Genomic DNA, 21,433 nt, shown 5'->3' with positions numbered 1-21,433 from the left:
AGTCCTTTTATTATAAATTGTCTACCATCAGTAATGTCTAATTGTCTGTATGATTCTGTATACCTAGCTAAAAAAATATTAAAATACAGAATTAGGTAGTAAGGACAAAATCATAATATATTTGATAGTGGGATTAAACAGATTTTTTAAAATGTTTTCTAGGTACATGTAGAACACAAACACTATAAACATGCTATTCGTAATAATCAAGGGTAGGGGAACAGTGAGTATGAAGAAACTGCTTGAGTGGTTAGCTGTCTTAAAGTGAGGTAATGAAAATGTTACCAAAAATTTTGTGCTGTGTAAATATGCACAGACATATAGTATTAAGAAGTATATATTATAGTATTAAGAAAAATAGTTGTCAGAGTGGATTGGTATTATTTACCCATTATGGGACTAAGGGGAGACATTTACTTATGTTACAGCAAAACTTACCTGCTTTGTAAACAGCAAATGAAAAACTAAGCTATTGTCAAATCTCCATTGTTTTCCTTATGTTCTTTAGAGTTTTTATTAATTTGATGTGGTCTCCTTTGTTGTAGATGGGAAAGTTTGCTGCGAGTTATTAATAGTCACCTCTCTTGTAGACAGGTAACAAGTGGAGTTGTTTTACTGATGGCTGTTAAGCAACATAATTAGCAATAAACACACGAGCAGTTCTGCAAACCAGTGTGACATTAATTCTGATACATTTAGTTACTTGGAAACAGGGGTACTTATTAACTACTAACATTTGCATGTGATAACTATTCTGTTTGGTTTCTTTCTTTACTTGTTCTCTGAACTGTAAAAGTATCTGAAGCCATTATTTCTGAAAATACCTGAAATCATTATTTATGAACTATTAAATGCATTGTTACTTCTGTTTTCCTTCATGCCTACACAATACTTAGTGGGAAATTCCCAGCAAGTTTATGACTATGTGTAGGTTTGTTATGATAAAAATTGGCTCTAGGTCTTTCAGCATAATAAATTGTCTATTCTTTTGTGGGTTTTTGTTTTGCTTTTTTTTCCTTGGTTCAGCTGTAACATAAGATGCAACTTTGTGTTTGGTTCTTTACTAAGAAATCTCGAATTAGAAATATTTTTATTCTTACCATAAGTGGTAAAATGAGCATATGATTGTTGTGGCACTTTATACTAATCTAATTAAACCTGCAGTTAAGTTAGTGGGAATATGAACCCTGAATGTCATTGCATGATGAGTGTTACTGTTTTTGCCATCACCCCTGTGTCTATTTCTATTCCCCTGTCATGTAAATCGAGCATAAGTATCAGTATTTTTATTGCATTTTTTGACCTTTTTCCCTAAGACAAACTTGTTTGGCAGAACTAAAGATCTAGCAGGGTTTTCATCGTCTTTGAGGATCTATTTAAAGCAAATAACCATACTAATGTATCTGTGCTTATTTTGGGAAGGCAGTTCAGCTATTAATTTGTTTCAATTAGTGTTGTTCATACCACTGTAGTATGGAAGTAACAATTAAAAATACTGAGACAGGGAAATTATCCTTTAAGAAATGAAATATCTTCTAAGAGTTTACAGTATTTGTCGGTCTTTCACTCATCCCCCTGGGCCCCAAAATAAGATTCAGCCATGACACTGAAATGCTCTTAGGGAACTGGAGGAGTTTCTATGTGTAGTAATTAATTACTAACATTTCTGGTTTTGAATATTAGGGAGTAAAAGAAGCAGTATCTTTAATTGACATTGAATAGAAACTGAATTGTAGAGCCAGCTGGCTCAGCTGTTGGCATATGACAGAACGGTGGGAATTGAACCAGAAAACCCTTTATGAGGTTACTGTAACCTAGAATTCATGGCAATAATTTTAATGGGTGGGTGCTGTTCATCCCTTAGTAAAAGGAGCAGGATACAGAGGGAGAAGGTCTAAAGAATTTTCCATTATCATTTTTCAATTACATTAATAGTCAAAAAATAGAAAATTTATTCTGAAGACAGCTCTGGTTTCCTTGTATAGATTAAAAGTGTAATCCAACATTATTGGAAAATACTAATGTTCTTGGTTAACTCTTTCTAACAGATCAACGATTTTTTTTTTTCAGGTCGAAAATTGAAAAAGTTTAACAAAATTAAGGTTGTGAGAACATTAGATGTTGCACTCCAGCAGCCAGCAGCCCTTCAAGATGAAAGCCAGGCTCTAACCCAAAGGCTGTCCTTTTCTCCAAATCAAGAAATACAGTTTGTTCCCCCAATGATAAGCGTTTTACGAGGCATTGAGCCAGAAGTTGTCTATGCTGGTTATGACAATACAAAACCCGAAACACCAAGTTCCTTGCTGACCAGTCTGAATCATCTTTGTGAGAGGCAACTTCTTTGTGTAGTCAAGTGGTCTAAATTACTACCAGGTAATATAATTTCTTATATGTAGTGAATTGTATTTAAGCAAATATTTCATAAGAGGAGCAGTCTAAAGATAATACTATTGATTACCTGTTAATTCTTTACAAATGCTGAAATTATTAAGCTTTCCCTTATCAGATAATTTAACTAATCAAATATATTTTAATAGGGAAGCACATTTGAAAGAATCCATCTAAATATTTAGATTCACTCCAAGTAAGCACAGGAGCTCCGACAGTTCCTGTATGTGATTGTTATTACAGCCTTTCTTCTATTTATTCATTTGATATAAAAAGGTTGTATATCTGCTTATTCTTTATTCTTCTTATTACTAAAATGAATTTTTGAAAGCACCAAAAAATAAAATTTTTATAAATAATACCAATTAGAAGTAAGCTGCTCACAAACAGACTGGTAATAAGAAGTAATTGAATTTATGAAGATCCACAACTGGATTGAAAAAAAAGATCCATGTTGTATATTTATGTGTGCTGCATGGTGATAGGGATCATCATCGTCATCCTGGGATATATAGAAATCAATATATTGAGGAGAAAGCCTGGAAAATAGTCTCATGTGAGCTCAGTTTGACACTGCTGCTGCAGAAAGCAGTAGTCTCAATCACTGCTCTTCCCATTGCATTTGGCACTTAACAGACCTCTTGAGTGAATTGATTCATCTCACCAAATGGGAGGAAAAGAAACCTTTTTTTAGCCCTCTGTGTTTCCTGATGTCTTCATGAACTGAACCAGTTCACTGAGGAGGAGCATGAGTGCCAAAGCTTGCTTGAAGGAGGTAACAGGACCACACAATGAGGAACAGGAGTGCTCCTTTCAGTGGCAGGAAGCTATTAGTTTCACTCAGATAATTCGTGGCAATCTTTAAATTTTTCAAACAGCAAAAGCGATCAAACACAAGCTCACAACTGAATATGGTTCTCTTAAGTTGAATGCAAGAAAGGTGCTCATATTGGATGTTTTTGTGTGACAGCTGCATCTTATGGTAAGAGCACTGATGTTCAAGCTATTGACATTCAATGAGAGTTGGCTACAGTGGTAATGTTACAAACTGTCATATTTTTACCAAAGGAAAAAGACATACATTCCTATCCTCTGAAACAGTCATTTTTGGTAAAATAAACTTTGGTGTGAACATTTCAAAATACTGGATGAGAACAAAAAGACAAGAGGTCAACTAAGATAGGCAGTTATTACCCAAGCATTGGAGAGCTACATCCCCAAAACTGCTTGTCTTTCTAGGTGTTCTCAGTTTGATAGCTCAGATTTGTAATCTCAAAACACCTACTTAGCTGCTGTCTAAATGAGAATGATGAAATATTTTATCTTGAATTTCATTTCCAGGTTTTCGGAATTTGCATATCGACGATCAGATAACCCTCATCCAGTATTCCTGGATGAGCCTAATGGTTTTTGCCATGGGATGGAGATCATACAAACACGTCAGTGGTCAGATGTTGTATTTTGCACCAGATCTGATTCTAAATGAGTAAGTAGAATGCTTCCATGAATAACATGTTGAACTTTTATGTGCCAATGGGAATGTGACTCCATTGAGGCTAAGATTTCATTCATTATTTGTTCTGTTTCAAAATTAATGGCCAAGTCCTCTGACCATATCAAAGTTTAGTATCTTTGGGAGTGGTTTTGTGGGAACCACAACTATTCTGTGTACATGGTCAAGCAAAAGCAGTTCAAACAGAATTTTAATTATCTAAGGAAAAAAAAAATCATGCTGTCAGAAGATTTACTTCAATTTGTATGAATAAGTCATGAGTTAATGTTTACTAAATGGTACTGAGTGTGGGTTTTTTTTGTTGTTTTTGTTTGGGTGTTTTTCGCAAATAGTTTGCCTAAAATCTAAATGCTCAGTAAAAAAAATACTTATCAAGTAGGAATTTTAATATAAAGGAAAAATTACATGAGACTGCTCTTTTCTGCTGGGGGATGGCAGAGGCTTTTTGGCTTGGATTTTCCTTTGCTATGCTACTTAATTTAGATAATCATCATTTCAGTCTTTGTCAGTTTTCCAGCTCCGCAAATTAATATTGTCAGACTTGTAATTTTATATTCTTTTGTTATAGTACATGGGAGGTTGCCAGGAACAGTAAAACATAATTTAATCCCTATATTTATTTTTCCTTAATAAATTTTTCTCCCTTTTTTTTTCTTAAAATACTAAAAGAACTGTTATGAAGCAAGCTCAAAGAAAAACAGGTATTTTGTAAGACATGTTGTTTAAGGATTAAGGGGTGGATTTGCAGAAGATCTGGACACCTGATTTTAAAATCTATAGATGTTCAAGATCCTCCCAGTGAAGTTCTTTGTAGAAGATATTCAGTAGAGCCGACCCTATAGCTCCTGACCTTTTCTATTTCAAATGACTGTAAATCACTGTGAGGTTGTTGAGTAATGAATTCTTTCCTGTCCCATTTTTATTAATTGTGCTGTACAAATTGAAATATTTAGAAGTTATGAGATTGAATTAATTTCTGACTGTATTGTTGTCCCAGCATTGTCTTATACATCTTATGGTTACATTCAGAAGAAACACAGAGTGAGCTGATAGCTTTAAGCAGTAATGTCATGTCTTGGAGTATCACCCCGCTTGTGCACCACTGCTGACGGCTTGTGAAGAAGACTTTAAGTACTTTCTTTGGGAATGGTGTTAAGATTTATGAACCCTGATTGTGATCCACCAGAGACAGATTCTTATTATCAACTCAGGATCATCTCTGCTGGGTGCTGACAACATATTCCTCTCTTGGTTGTAGAACATCTCACTCATCAGGGTCATACTAGAGATGTTATAAACAAGGAGATATAAAAAGTGAACGATGCACTGAATCATATCTGCAACTATTTATTGGAAACAAGTTAGCTTTTAGATCAGTAAAATGTAAACAACTTTATCTATGATGATGTCTAAGTTTGTACTTTAATGTTCACCTTAAGCAAGGGTAACTGCTGAACATTGCCAAAAAAGTTAGCTGTCCTGGTCATGCATCCCCATGACTTTAGCTGAGCTGGACCAAACACTTTGTGGCTGCACTGTCAAACAGATATGCCTGAGAGGTGCCCCTGAAAAAGCCATTCATTAGCGGATAGAGATGATCCCTGACATGACTCACCATGTAGGAGTGCAGGCACTAATGCCAGAATCACAGGAGTGTGTGCCTAGAGGTAGAAGGAGATAATAGAAGGTCCTTTTGCAGGGGCAACACACACTGTTTCATAATTACCATGAAACCACAATCCAGAGCTTGTGTCACAGCCATTCTATCATTTAGTGAACTGAGTTGTAATGCTTCTAGGGAAGGATGTGTTTGGTAGCATCAATTTCAGACCAAGAAAGCCAGTAGTGCTAGTTTGACAAAGATTTCTTTGTGTTAACACCCTGCAAGGACTTACCGTTCTTGTATTTTGCAGTGTCTGAAAATTTGAGTAAGAACAACAGTTAAGCTGCTAAACCCTAAAAGCTGCTATTGCTCTTCATAGATAGTAATTAAGAAGAGATGCTACCAAAAAGGAATAGAAAAGGAGATTTAAAGTAGATGAAGAAACAAGTCTATTCAGGTCTAAAAGATTAAATTTCTATGGTTATGTCATTTAAGAGCTGGTACAAGATATCAGATGTTGAACAACATTGAAATAATTTTCATTCAAGCTGACAGTAACACTTTGACAAGAAAAAAATTCAATGCATTGAAAAAGTCTTTTTTAAATGGAAAATAGCCTGTTTTGTTTGCTGAGGTCACTACCTGCAGTCAGGTTGGAATGCTGATCTGAACTCACTAACAGGTGGGCAAGCAAAATTTAATCTTCCGGTTATTGTACCTAATTCATCTGGATTGGGATGCCACCTTTTAAAATCAGTCCAAATTATTGGATCATCAGGTTAATATGCAATGAATTCAGTCTAGATTAGAAACTTTGTAATGCTACCATTGCAGTCATTTCAGTTGGAAATTTTTCCTACTAAGTATGTGCAATAATATATACTCAATATACCAAAATCACAAAGAGAAAAGTGGTATCAAAGTGCTGCAAAAAATCCCATAGTTTTATGTATTTCCTGTGTGATTTGTTCTGGTTACTTCTGTGGGAGTTCAGGAAAGGTTGTATTAATGTCTCCATGTACTTAGCATGTAACATTTTAACTGTTTCTTTAATGGCATAACATGCTACAGAGTAATATCATTGCTGCTAGAAGTACCAGGCTGGAGTTGCTACAAAGTATCTTGATACAGATATTTTTGGAAATCCTAAGAATAAGCTTTTCTATAGACTTTCAGATTTGTCTTCAGTTCTATGCTTTGAAACCTTTACGGAGATAGACGAATCTATTGACTTCTAAAATAAGATAGTACTTCACATTATTCATCAGGGTATTTTTAATTAGTAAACTCCCTTTATTTTTAGTGGTTAGAGTTCAGCTTTGATAATTTTTGGTTTCTTTTCTGGACAGCAGTAACAGATTTAACATCCAAAATAATAGCACATTCATTGCAATAAAAAACTAGCATAGGAACAAAAATAATCAGAAAATTGTTTACGTGTATAAGCTTATCTTTAATTTTTGTAATGTGATAAACTGCTAATAAGACCTTTCTTTCAAGCAGTTAGTACTGGAGACATTCTTTGTCTTTGTTTAAATGTTTTTTAATTTATTTTTTAAACTTTTCTGGGTGTAAGACAGAGGATGAAAGAATCATCGTTCTATTCCCTGTGTCTATCCATGTGGCAACTCCCACAGGAATTTGTCAGACTTCAAGTAAGCCAAGAAGAGTTCCTGTGTATGAAAGCACTGTTACTTCTCAACACAAGTAGGTTCTTTTATTTTTTTTTAACACATCACTACTAAAAGGGTTTTGAACCATGTTGTTTAACTTGACAACTTGACAATCACTAAGCTCTATGGCTTAACAAATGGAACTGTCCTGGATGGAATGTTAGTATTGTAAGACTAAAAATATTTTTTCTAATGTTTATAAAGAACAAAGAATTTGTGATTCATTGTTGGTTTTATTGTACTGGGGAAATGTTGGATCTCTTTTGACATATGGCCATACTGTGTTACACATTTTCAAAACAACTGTGCAGTATTTCTGCGTGGAAACATCGGTTCAAGTGACTCTACACAGATTTAAAAATCTCCAACCAAATCAAAACAATCTTTAAAGTATTATAACACATTTAAAAATATTTAATAAATTATCAAGACTGAGGGCTTTATCTTGACCAAGATCTTAAAGCATGTTTGCTGAGATTTAGGGAAGTGGCCATGACAAACAATATAAGCAGTTATTCAGCTTTTTATAGTTATAAATAGGTGAAGTTTAGCACAGATATAAACAAATGGAAATGTTTTTCTTTGGTTTGTTTCTCTGGAAACAAAATCCGTGGTCACTTAATTATACGCATCTCTTCAAGAATGCAGCATACAGCTGCATTCCCCATTACATAGGAAATGTGATTGCTCGTGAACTTATCTTCCAAAATCTTCTCTGAAATACTAAAATTTGCATCTGCTAAGGCCATAATTGTTAGTTATGAATCCCCAAATAAAATTTTTTTAAAGTTATACAGGTGCTGTTAGACATGACAATAAGCACTTTTGAAAAATATAGTGGAAAGAATGTAAAAGTTTTGTTCTCAACACACAAAGGGGTCAGAGGAGAGATGTGCAAATCCTGCATGACCTGCTTCTTGGTTTTACAAAGTTTAGTTAATTGATAAGGAATTAAAATTGAATCCCTCTCAATCTGTTCATGGCTGGTATTTGCATAAACCCATTTGTAAAAAAAAAAAAAAACCCAAAAAAACCTGGTCTCAGCAGAGAGTAAGTTTAAAAAGATATGAACATGGAAATTACTAAAAGAATGGCAAAATTCCATACACTCTGCTAAAGCAGTAAAGGTAATGTGGATAAAAATCTAAAAATCCTGATATAACTCCAGCTGCTTTGTTAGAATATTAATGTATTTCTTTTTTCAATGCTTTCCCCCTTGTTTTCATCCCAAATAAACTCTTTTCTATCTTCTAAAATTTCAGTTAAATTTAGATAAATTTGTGACAAATTTGTGATAAATTTCAGCTATCTCTGTTCCAGAAAGTTCATATCAAATTCAAAAAAGGATGACAGTGTTGGTCCAATCCCTCTAGTTTTTGAGTGCATCAATTTAATGGAATTCATCCAGTTACCTTTCTTTATCAACTGCATTGCATTCAGAAACTATTTTTTTAAGATGATATGTTTTGCATATGCAGGAAATCACTTAAAAAAAAAAAAAAAAGTATTTCTACCTGTTCTGATGAGTTTTGCTTTTTGTTCTCTCCTGCATTTATTGTCTTATAGGAAAAAACAATTTGTCAGATCTTTGGGAAAAGGAACACACCTAATAGTTGTTGCTGAGACATTTAGTAAACATTTGGTACTGTATAAATATAATTCCACAAAAGTATTTTCAAAAAGCCATATAACCTTGTTGTTGTTTTAAGGTGTTTCAAGACTACTTTTATTTTAGTCATGATGTTCATCTTAATCCACTTCAATTGTGAAAGGACAGCCATTTCAATCTTACGTGTACTAACAGTAAATCAAGTCTAATCCTTTAGTCTCTCATTGTGTCTTCTGTTCAATTATTAAGATGAACTGTTTTTGACATTTTTAGATTATTCAAAAGCAGCAATAATTTGAAATAAACTGAGTGTCAATCTTGATACATTTCTAATTTTGAATGGACCCCCAGCCTAAGTTTTAACATTATATTTGATTTCACAGTTTTTTCTTTGAGTTGGCTGAGGCTTAAATGTAATGCTTCCCAGACTTCTGATTTAAAGGAATTTCTAAATCTTGTTACATAAGATTTTGGCTCGGTTCGTGCCACTGCATAAAAGTATCCTCATTCTTGACACATGTTCAGGGAAGGGAGCAGCTCAAATAGATAGCTACAAGGAACATTGGTCATTAGGTGGGAATGTGTCTTTTTGCAGAATTCAGAGGAAAAATGCCATTCATTGATGGAAGATAACTTCAAAATTAATTTGCAGGGGAAATATAAAGACTTAATTGCTGGTTTAGAGATGTAAGTCAAGGGTAACTTCCATCTAACCCTAAACTCCATCAGAGCCACTTTATATGAAAACGTTCCTTAGTTCTCTGTAAAAGAAATATCCAGAATAATCCAGGCTTTGAAAATTAAACTATTCTTTTTCCATGACACTTATCACTAGTAGCCACTAACAGGTTCTTTTCTCAGTGTTCTCTCCATGGCCTCATTTTTATTCTCACACCTGACCTTTAAGAGAAGAAGGAGTTCAACCAGTTTCTCCTCCTTGCTCATTCTTCTAAAAAGCTGTTCACCTTTAAGTCTCTGATCAGTTCTATTAAGTGAAAGAGGTTCAAACAGGAGGTCTGAGCCCTGGCAGCTTTACTGTCTGCACTACTTTAGAGCTGTTAGTTCATTCCTTGACTCCATTTTGAAGCACTCCAGCTAGATCTCTCTACCACAGATTTGCTGTGAAGAGGGCAGACCCTCAGCAGGGTAAGCACGCATCAGTCCATAACGTGTTTCCCCACAGACAGGAGTGGCTCTTTAAGCCTTTTTTTCCCCAGCTAACACATGTAACTGAAGCTTAGGGATATTTCTAGTCATAAGGCAGTTAGCAAAATGAACTGATTGCTCCTGGTATATCCTTTTAACTAATTTTATCACTGGTTTTGGAGTAACTCCTGAAGGGGAAGAAGTACCTGGCACATAATAATGAATTGCACTGTACAGCATGAAATACTGTAAATTTTTCCTGTACTTGAAATTTCAGTGCCTTCAGAGTAAATTGTAGCCCAGCTGATTTGGTTTTTTTTTTAGTTCCTTTGGAAGGTCTAAGAAGTCAAAGCCAATTTGATGAGATGAGAACAAGCTACATCAGAGAACTGGTGAAGGCAATTGGTTTGCGCCAGAAGGGCGTTGTGGCCAACTCACAGCGTTTCTATCAGCTTACAAAACTGATGGATTCCATGCATGATGTAAGTTGATTTGTTAATGCTTTCTGCTCTTTATGTAAGAAGGAATTTCCTAAAAGTAATTCTATGGAAGGGAGTCATCAGCATTGCTAAACAACAGAAGAACAAACAAAAAACTCCTTTATTGTGTATATTTGTGTGAATAGATAACTCTATATTCAACATCAGTATTTGTATTGTGCACATATTTTATGGTATACCACATCAAAGTATTTGTGAAGCATGCATTAGAGTGCTACCATTTTGTTTAATTTTTAGTGTATTATAACCAGTACAATTGTGGGCTTTGGTAGGGGTGGTGTATATGTGTGTGTGAGCACGTGTATACTTGTTCAGGAGAATAGTGTGAGGTAGAGGCAATTCAAGCTGCAAAGTCAGACTACTAAGAATTAGTGAAAGGCAACCAAGATTGGATTTCCAACCTTAGTTCAACTGGTTTTATGTGTGTATTCTGTACCACTTTTTCAGTATCTGTCTAGGTTTAGAAATTGAGTAATCTTTGACAATTCTAGATACCATACCCTGGACTCTTGAACTCAATGTTGGTTGTGAGGAACTCCTAAAGAATTCAAGGTGGACAGGACTTTTGCATCTTTTTATTCTTCAGAACTCAGCAAATCTGCATTTTATTTTAATTCAATCTCTTCCTTTTAAATGCATACAGTAAAATAATCTGTGAGGAAGAGAAAGAGGGAGAGAGGCTTGCTGCAAAGTAACAAAGTGGTATTTGATCCATGGAGTATTTTCATTCAAGTCCTGTTTCAGCTCAGGCTGGTAAGGTGGTGGGAGATACAAGGAAAAGAAAAATCATCACGCTGGAGAGATTGTGTGATGTTAAAGCCTAAGGTAGCAGAAATAGTCCAATATTTAACAACATAATGGTCACTGGTCTGAAATAAAAATTGGAATCTCTCAGAGAGGCTAGAAGAGATGTAATAATCATGTGTTGAGCAGTTGCTTTCAAGGGATTAGAGTCTGGAGTTCAGTGTTTGCAGCATACACTGATATGATCATAATGAAAATCATATCAAAGCTCACAGGTAAGTAGTAAATGCTGCCTCTCAGAGCAGTGTTTAAATAGCAGGTAGTGACCAAAGCACACACATGAATGTGAGAATAAGATATAAGGTTGAAAGCTTGTTAAGTAGTTGCCATTGTTTGTCACATACATCTTGAGTGAGGGTGATACTACTTTGTAATATTAGTGAAGCAGTGGTTTATATGACTTGCCATAGCTATATGTATGGTTTTTGCCATTAATAGGGTCTGACAAGTACCCTGATTTTCAAGAAAGGACAGGGTAAGGTATAGAATGATGTGAGCTGATGAATGTGTAAGTGGTTGACAGCATGTTTATGTGGCTGCATTACATTTAGCTTGATTGATCATGTTTGTATTTTATCAAATCCAGCTGGTGAAACAGCTCCATCTCTTCTGTTTGAACACATTTCTCCAGTCCCGAGCACTGAGCGTTGAATTCCCTGAGATGATGTCAGAAGTGATTGCTGCACAGCTACCCAAGATTCTAGCAGGGATGGTGAAACCTCTTCTCTTTCATAAGAAGTGAAATGTCTTTTCTCTTATCACAGAGATGATACCTGGGTCATTTTATGTTTGTTTATTTTGGTCAAGATTTTGCAATGTCAGGACTTCAGCATATTTGACATACTTACCCTGCCGACTGCTTTATACCTGTAACATACACAAGCCATTCAAGCTTGATGTACATATTGTGAGTTCCTGATTCCTTAACTGCAAAAATCACAACAGTCATAAGAAATGTTTTGTAAACTTGTCTAAGCTGCTTTTTAGATTTGCATATGAATGACAGTGAATAGACTTTCCAGATTTCTAACAACAGCTATACATTTTTCTTACACATTGCACACTCTTGAATTTCTGGTGTGACATGGTGCAAAATTTTTACTTTAGCACATTGTGTGCATGGGTACATGTGGGCACGTGCATAATGTAGGATTTTGGAGGAATTAAAATAAATATTGCCCACATTTTCTTACGGATATTTTACTTTTTATTACTGCAATGCCATCAGAAATAAATAATGTGCTAGGCACACAGTGTACATTCATACTCACATCTGTGGTCATGTTGCATTGAAACTCTTGATCCAGCATACTGTTTTCTGCATCATTCAGTGGAGCTCTTCTTCAAAAATCAGAAAGTTTAGGAAAATTTCAGTGTGTATTACACCAGAAATAATGTGTATGCAAACCCACTAAGCTTTGGTTTGTGTTATTTTTCCTTAAAAGTTCAGCACTTACTAAGGCTAAATCACTTAGCTGTAATCCTAAATTCATCAACTCTTACATTCTCTATTTCAAAATCTTTAAATAGAGATGTTTTCACTGACTGCAACTCTTAATAATCTTAATGTTTTGAATTCCAATGCTGAACACTCAATCAGCCATTAGCATCAAATTATAGTGAGATCAGATGCAAAAAGAAATGGAAAATATGACTGCAAACATTTTGATACACATCAGACTCATTTCAGTATGATTTACTGGAGCTACATATTTTCTATTTTAAAAGCACACCATTATAAATGGAGTAACTGTAAAAAAGGAATTGGACTCAATTAGCTTTATATTCATGTTTTACCACAGAAATGAATATTCAACTGAAAAATTACAATGTGGTGATTTTTGTTCCTTTGGTACGGTTATGAAGCAACTCATGCATTTAAGGCAGTAAATTGTAGATATATTCAAAAAACAGAGAAACAGATAAACCTTAAGAAGAATTTATGAGTGTATTAAAATATGACAGATTTTGCCAGACATTACAAATTATATGTAAACATAGGAAATTGTGAGTCTTGTTTGGATACTTCTGGCCGTATGCTTTTGCTTTTGCCCATGGCTTGTTAGATGTCCCCATTGTGTGCCTGTGTCCTGCTGGTGATGTGTAGCTTGGTCTGTACAGACATATCCTTGTCACAAGAACAAAGGCCTCTGGAATACAAGTTCAGTATCCCCAGCTAAATCACGGTACCCCTCATTAAAAGTATAAGTGATGTTGCTTGTTGGTAAAAATTACATCTTGGTTCCTGAAAAAACTGCGGACAACTGACAAGTACAGGAATGTCTCAAGGTGTCCTTACTGGTCATAATTTCCTAAAGCCAACGAAGAAGAATCTACATTACAACTGGGAATAAGAGCATTTTTGAGATCCCCACATATCAATACAAAACCCACTAGAGCTGGTGCAAATGTGTGACCCTAGATAAAGTGGTATAGACAGACTTCTGTGTTAATTGACAAGGTTTGTCATTTCTAACTGCCCAGGAAAGCAATGTCTTTGATATTCCATACAGTCTGACTTTTAACTGTGATCCTTAAAGCAATTATGTTTTAATAAATAGCACAAAATTCTTTATTTCTACATTCTGATTTTTTTTTCTTTATTTTGTGTTTGCATTCAGTAAATGTGATTTTCAGTAAAAAAATCCATTTCAGTCATTCCACTTTCATGTAACAACTGTATTTCCATGCATTCTTTTGGAATTGAAGTATTGCCACATGATTTACCACCGAGTAAGCAGACCGTCTATGTTACTGTTTAGATTAAACAGATAACAGAAACTTCCCACAGTAAAAATTACTCCTCATCATGCTAATTTTGAAATTAGATGACAGATCAGGCAGTATGTTTGCCTTAGGAATGCATGAATCTGCCTACATCTGCGTTTTACTCAATCCCTAAGTGGCTGACATGTCACCGTGTCCCATGAACTTGGCAGATTAGTCTGAAATGCACTATATTTGCCTCAAAGGCATAATCAAAAAGGATACCATAATCAAAAAAAGATACCTTTAGGGAATAGATGACAAAGCTTAAAAACATTCTCAAATTGTATTTCTGAAAGACCTCTAACTCACAGAAAAATTTCCCAAAAGTTCGTGGCCATGATGAATTCACTGCACAAGATAGAATGATTGGGGAATTGTGTCTGCTATAAGTGTGAAAGTCCTGTGATCATTATGTAGTTGTATGAAGTTTGGGAAGAAAAAAACAGTGATAAACCCAGATTATAAGATGGCCTTTAATGTCCATTTTGATATTGTCATTTGCTCTGGGTTATGTAGAGACTGTGAATAGTGGAAAGGGACCTGGGGGTGCTGGCAAACAGCAGCTGAACATGATCCAGAGTGTGCCCAGGTGGCCCAGAGGGCCGATGGCATCCTGGCCTGGCTCAGCCAGGTGTGGCCAGCAGGAGCAGGGCAGGGACCGTCCCCCTGTACCCAGCACTGCTGAGGCCACAGCTCCAATCCTGTGCTCAGTTCTGGGCCCCTCAGTGCCAGAGAGACATTGAGGGGCTGGAGCGTGTCCAGGGAAGGGCAGCGGAGCTGGGGAAGGGTCTGGAGCACAAGTGCTGTGAGGGGCAGCTGAGGGAGCTGGGGCTGTTCAGCCTGGAGAAAAGGAGGCTCAGGGAGCCCTCAGCATTCTCTGCATCCATCTGAAAGGAGGGTGCAGCCAGGTGGGGTCAGGAGTCGACCTCTTTGCCTGGGTAACAACTGGTAGCAGGAGAGGATGTGACCTCGGGCTGTTCTAGAGGAAGTTCAGGTTGGATATCAGGAAGAACTTCTCCATTGAAAGACTGGTTAAGCGTTGGAAGGGGCTGCCCAGGGAAGTGTTGAAGTCACCATCCCTGGAAGTGTTCAAGAGATGACTGAACTTACTTCTGTGGTTTAGTTGACAAGGTGGAGATCGGTCAAAGCTTGGACTCAATGGTCTTGGCAGGTCTTTTCCAAACTAAATGATTCTGATTCTGTGAACATTGATCAGTACACCTGATTTCTTCCTTCCCTACAGAAATCTTGTGTACTATGACTTTTCAACCCTGCAACAATGTTCAGAGAGGAATTACTTGATTTTTTTTACTGAGTACAAGGTTTTATAGTTGTGTGTGCTTATGTCCTTTAACAGTTTTTTAAAGAGCAAAGCATTTTGGACCTGAGCTTTACAAATAGGTCTAAATAGACATCTTGTAGTGCTTCTCAATATATTGAGCAAGGCAGAATGCTGGATCTTCTTATGGTGTGTTTGTACACTAGGAATAACAGGTTTCAGCAGATGGACTTGTCTTATTTTCTGACATTTAGGATGTGCCTGACTACATTTTAAAAGTATGACACCTATTGTATTAATTAGAAAGCTTGCCAGCCATCTTCTACAGGCTTTTGTTTCAAGCTATGACTAAAAGTTCTTCATGCACTGAATAATGCAGGCTGTGTCTGAAGCTAAGCCTCTCCTGTTCTGTGCAGTTGAGTATTTTTGACCAAAGCCCTTCAGCCCTACCTTCTGTTGGTGCTTGAGTGAAGCAAACAAACCAACCCATGAAGTCATCAGCTTCCTTTCAGCTCTGTGCAGGTATCATATTTATGGCTTTTAAACAATGTTTTGGGGGTTGGGATGCCTGGCCATGGCAGCTCACTTGTGTTTGGAGAGGTGAGACCTCCAGCCCCTGCAAGCTGTTCTCTTTGTCTGTGAGCTGCTCCGCAGTTGTGCTTGCTGTGGTCCAAGAAACACAAAAGATCAAACACTTGGCTCATGTTTTCAAAGATCTCAGCTGTATCCACAGCTGGGACCAGCCTTTAGGGGTGGAGGAATGTGGGTTCCTTAACACCTAGTCCAAGGCAGAGGGAAATGTGTTCTGAAAAGTTTTCAGTTGATTTCATGGCACTTTGAAATGGCCTGGTTATATGTGTGCATAATAAATATACATAATAATTTCTGATCTGCAGCTGTTTCTTCAGCTGCACTGGGGTTATGCTTTCTTGTGCTATATGTGCGACATACAAACTTTCCCATTGAAAGTAAGACCTAAATTTGTGTTTTCTGACAGTCAATGCCGTGTTTGTACATTAGATGGGTTTTTTTCTTTCTTTTCAAGTAGTTCTCTCTCCATTACATTTGCTGGGAAGGTGAGGTGCTTTCCTGTGTTCCTACCGACACCCAAATATTCATCTCAGTTCCCAGTGATGTGCCAGGGGCATGAACAGCAGGGATCCTACAGGAATCCTTCCTCTCCTCTCCTCCCTGCCCAAAATTAAGGTTGGTTTATCTGCAGAGCAGGAGAGGATGGGGCTGCCCTCCCCCCATGCAGTGCAGCTCTGAGCACACATTTCTTGCCTTACACGCTGTTTGTGGCAGGCTGACCTTTCTTTCATTCCAAGAAGTCAGCTTGCAGCCACAGAGCTTATATCCAAAGCCCTCCCAACTTTCCACGGCTCAGAAGCCTGTGAGCATACTGCCAGGCTGGACTGTCAGCATTGCTGGATTTATTGGTTTGTACTGCTTTGTGTCATGGTGACCTGACTTGAACAGAGATTTGCTTTTAGTTTAGCTCTCTTTTTCCCTTGGAAGATGAAAAGGAAAAAAACTCTAATATTTTAGGTATTTTTTGGTTTAAAATTTACTTTTTTTTTTTTCAATGAACGCTATTAATTTATTAGATTGATGTTATTTGCATGCAGAATGGTACTGTAGCTTCTCAGATGCTTGGACAGGAACATGCAGTAAAAGGTGACTGCACAGATATTAATAACTAAGTTAAAATTTATCTGTGTGTTTACCTTTAAGAGAAAATAAATAACACACAGAAAATAGTCTTTAAGTGCTCTTGGAACTATGCAGCAGTTGCATAACTTCAAATACATGAGCAGTGCTGCTCCTTTGATGATTTTTTTGCTCACATTTAGGAATTGTTTTCCCTGGGTTGAGCCCACAGTGCTCTGTATGGGGCATTTAAGCATGTATAGAGGACATCAGATAGTGGTGAGCTTTCATTTAATTCTAGCATATCCTTTAAAACTGGCACCACTTCAATTTCTTGCTGGTGTGGGGTGGGCTCATTATAAAAATACTGTCACAAGCCTTTTAGTCATAGATGATGTTTTTCTGACCATGAAAACTATGTTACCTTTTCACCTCTATGGGTACAATAGTTCCACCGATTTAACATTCAGGCATATCAGTGAGGAAGTTCTCACAGTGTCATTTAAATAGTCTCACTCTATTGCATTTTCCCACACTCGATTCAAATACCTACCCGGCCAGTTCATGACTAAAATCTCATTTTCCTTTGTGGAGGACAAAAAAAGAAATAAATCATTGTCAGGAAATCAGAACACTGCATCAGTGAGCTTCAAACAAGGGGCTAGATTGAATGAGAAGCAGGTAGGGAGCATAATAATCACCTTTGACTTTGCATCAGAAATAACTGGGCAGAGAAATAGAGAGACCTTTGTGTTATACAGGTGAGATTTATGTGGGCATCACCATAAGCTGCTCATTCCAGGGATGTACAGTTCTCTCAGAGGCCTGTTTTCCATATGCTGGATGGGACTGTAGGAATGCTGTTACACTTCATACTCTGTATTGTTGGGTGATGTCCAGTGTGGGACTCTAATCTGCGATATCTCCAGTTGGGAACAATGTTCTCACTATGGTGCTGCTCAAAGAAATTGATTTATTCTGGCAGGCTGTCTTGGCTATATGGAGCATGAATAAGGGAAGCACCAGAGCAACATGTGCATGGCAGTGTGAATCCACAAAGGTGTGGGTGTGATCTTACTGAGAGTATTTGAAAAAGAAACACCTGGCCACCTGCAGTCAATATGTTCCCAACCATTTCCCTAGATTCCAGCAACATTCCTAAGAGTAAAACATGGATTTTGATGGAGGCATAATCTGTTGTAGACAAAGGGCAACACACTTGACAAAAATTTACCACTGTTAAATAGAAAAAACTGTGACATCATTCTGTCAGGACAGGCTCTCAGCTCACCTATGGGACACACAATGGACGGGAATAATCATCTTTTGGCACTGTCATCACCACACACCAAGCAGTGGCAGCTGAGGATGTCAAGGCTTTTCATTTGAAAATTTAGATGTTTTGTGTCCTAAAGCTCAGCTTACAGAACAGTCACACTGCACTGGCCAGTTCATTTCTTACAATAATTTTACACACTCACATCCCCAGTTGCTGTTAGAAGCAGTTCCTAGTGATGGCTACAGCCAGCTTAGGTTTTACTGGGAGACAGAAACTGCCTCCCTTTCTCAAGCTTCACAATACAGGTCATGTGTCTATTTGGCTGCCCACAGCCAAAAGGTTCCACAAATCTGACATTAAAAAAAAAAAAAAAACCAAACAAAAAAACAAAAAGAACTCCAAACATCTGAAATTTTGAAACTACTGCTTAATGAAGTTTTCCACTTAAAGTATCCTTAAAAGCAGTCCCTGAAGACAGACATTAATTTTAAGAAAAACTACATGATAGAGAAAAGCACAAACCAAAGCTGGGCACTTCTGGAATGCATGATCTGTTGAAGTTTCTGAATTTCTTACAGCATCTAAATCCCAGTTTCAAATACTTGTGAAACATTTATTCTCCCCTCCTTCCTGTGCCTTCAACACACCTGCTTTTCCCAATGGGTTTCTTGGATGTGTAATACATTAACACTTTGTAGAGTCTTTGTAATCCTTAATGGAAAAAATCTGTAGAAAAACAAATAATCCTTAATTTTGAGACATCTTTGGACTGGTCTTCATATTTCTCTGTATTTAACATTCAGGATATGATAGATACAATTTATGCTTTGCTGCTATTTTTATTTTTGGAAAAAAAGACTTGTATAAGATTTCTGTATTTTCCTCTTGAGGAGCTTTCATCTCTATATTTGTACAACTGAAATAATAGCTTCAAATATTTTTGCAAAGGTGTTGTCTTGCTACATTGTGTCATGTCCAATAAACTGGGGATGTGCTTGCTTTGTTGTAGTATGAGATGTACAAAAATCCTCTTGGTGGAGACACTTGTGCTGCAGTCCTGCAGGCCAGCTGCTGGGGCGCTGATTTTGGGGAAATGCTTTGGCAGCTCCAGGTTAGAGACAATGCACGCTGATTAGTCATTGAGTTCACACCTGTATGGCTGGGAAAGGGTAGGGGTGGGGGGGGCAGAATTGTCTTCCACATTTTTTGCCATTCAAACCCTCTTCAAGACAGGACACAATGAAACCACATTTAATTATTTAATTACTTATTTATGTCTTTATTTATTCTTACATGGAAGGTTGTGACTTTAATCAAAACTGAAGCAGTCAAACTGCCAGCTGATAGAAGCATCAGAATAAATTACAATGCATTTCTGATCTCCTGGCATAAACACATCCAAAGGGAAACTTTATTAAAAACTTTATTCAAAAAGCCTGCCCTGCAGTGCAGAAGGTCCAAGCACAGCAGCATTAGCAAGAGGTGCTGATGTGAGAGCACAGACTGTGGGAGAAGAGGTGCTGGCATGGCACTGCTGGTTCAGACCAAAATACTCAGCAACAATACACCTGAGTAGAGACACCATTAGCACAGCAGCCTACACAATGGGTCATCATTAATTTGTAACTATTTCAAAGCCAGGGTTTCAGAATAAATTGTCCCTGGACTTTACAGAGCCAGTCCACACCAAGAGCTGGGGCTTTGTGCTGCCAGAATTGGTCAGTGCCTGATCTGCCCTCTGAGGTGCAAGATGCAGCACACCAGGATGCATCCATTCACCATCCATCCACCCTGGGATGCTCAGTCATGGGGGAGAAGAGCTTCATTGTTGCCAGTCATGGACCTGGACTGGTGCAACCTTTCCTTGGCTGCACCAACAGGGCTGCACAACATCACCCCTGGCTTTTAGGGAACTGACTCCAGTGCTCAGTGATCCTTCCCTCATCCCTCTGCTTCCCACCCCGCTGCCTTGTGATGTGGTGTGCAACAGGCAAGGAGTGGGAGCTGCAGCCTGGAGAGGGGCCCAGGCAGAATGGCTGGGAAATGCCAGGTGTTCTCCATCAACAGGAGAGACCACCCCCCTCCTTTCCTGTCCAAGGCAATACTGGCAAAAAACTGGACCGCTGGTTTAGATGTCACCTCTTGCTAAGGATGTGCTGCAGTGTTAGTGTGCCCTCAGAGAAGGATTAGTCACGCCATCAATGCCAATACTCATGGACATAATTTCCACATAACACAGAACGTCTTGAAAGTGATGTTGCAGGTTCATTTCTGAATGTCCTCATTCTTGTCAATTGGTATCTTGGATGTTACCAGTGCTCCATGTACACATCACAGTTTGACAGCACTGGGACTTACCACACAGATGATTCATTTTCCAAATTAATTTAGTTTTAAGCATTCCATGCAGTATAAAACAACTGGGGAAGGCATTTAGTCAGTAGAAAAATACATGAATTTCTTTTACATGGAAGTTCTATTAACAGCTAGCACACAGAAGAAAATAACCTCTGAGACACTTGAACTTCAAGATGTCAAAGTGAAAGAATGTGGTCCTGCTTAAATATGCAGTGGAGCAGATCTTCATTGGAACCTTTATTTGGGCCCCCATTATTTATTTACACAATGGTGTTCCTCAGAATTGAGTGGAATAGCTTTGTGTGTGCATCTATCTATCTATCTATCTATCTATCTATCTATCTATCTATCTATCTATCTATCATCTATCTATATGTATAAATATCTCTGTATGTAATCTATAGATCTATAATCTATCTATCTATCTATCTATCTATCTATCTATCTATCTATCTATCTATCTATCTATCTATATCTGTGTATCTGCTCTGTCCCAAATCAGCCTCAATGCATGCCTCTTTTGCTCAAAGATAGTCTGGGGTTTTATTCTTTTAAACAGACATGGTAATAGAAGGGTATAAAGAATAAAATAAGATTACTCATTATTTGATATAGCATGTCTAATCCCTTTGAGGTAGAAGGTCTTGCTTTAACTTTTGCCAGATGAGAGTCCCCCTAAATGAGATAGGATTTTTATTGTGACATCTCAGACTCCACAATGATGCAGGTGCTCTGGAGCCTGACTCATCTCTGCACGGCACAGTGAGCTTCCTCTTAAACATACTAACAAGTAAAGCAATAATCACTGCCTGCCTACAGGGAAGGCAGAGCTGGCATTTTGTGATTGTCTAAATGAAAGAAA

General features: G+C 37.4%; 1 protein-coding gene across 1 annotated transcript in view; it reads left to right on the top strand.

Moving 5' to 3' along the window:
- PGR (progesterone receptor) overlaps window positions 1-13,817 on the top strand; it is a 31,305-nt gene extending 17,488 nt beyond the window's left edge. Inside the window, exons 4-8 of the mRNA XM_059466768.1 lie at window positions 2,071-2,373; window positions 3,730-3,874; window positions 7,081-7,211; window positions 10,257-10,414; window positions 11,823-13,817. Of these exons, the coding sequence (XP_059322751.1) occupies window positions 2,071-2,373; window positions 3,730-3,874; window positions 7,081-7,211; window positions 10,257-10,414; window positions 11,823-11,978 (893 nt within the window). The 3' untranslated portion in view covers window positions 11,979-13,817. The remainder of the gene's footprint in view (window positions 1-2,070; window positions 2,374-3,729; window positions 3,875-7,080; window positions 7,212-10,256; window positions 10,415-11,822) is intronic.
- Window positions 13,818-21,433: the final 7,616 nt, after the last annotated feature.

The sequence above is a fragment of the Ammospiza nelsoni genome, chromosome 2 (assembly GCF_027579445.1).
Source record: "Ammospiza nelsoni isolate bAmmNel1 chromosome 2, bAmmNel1.pri, whole genome shotgun sequence".
Lineage (NCBI taxonomy): Eukaryota > Metazoa > Chordata > Aves > Passeriformes > Passerellidae > Ammospiza > Ammospiza nelsoni.
Note: the sequence above shows the minus strand (reverse complement) of the source record. Positions and strands in the feature narration are given on the sequence as shown.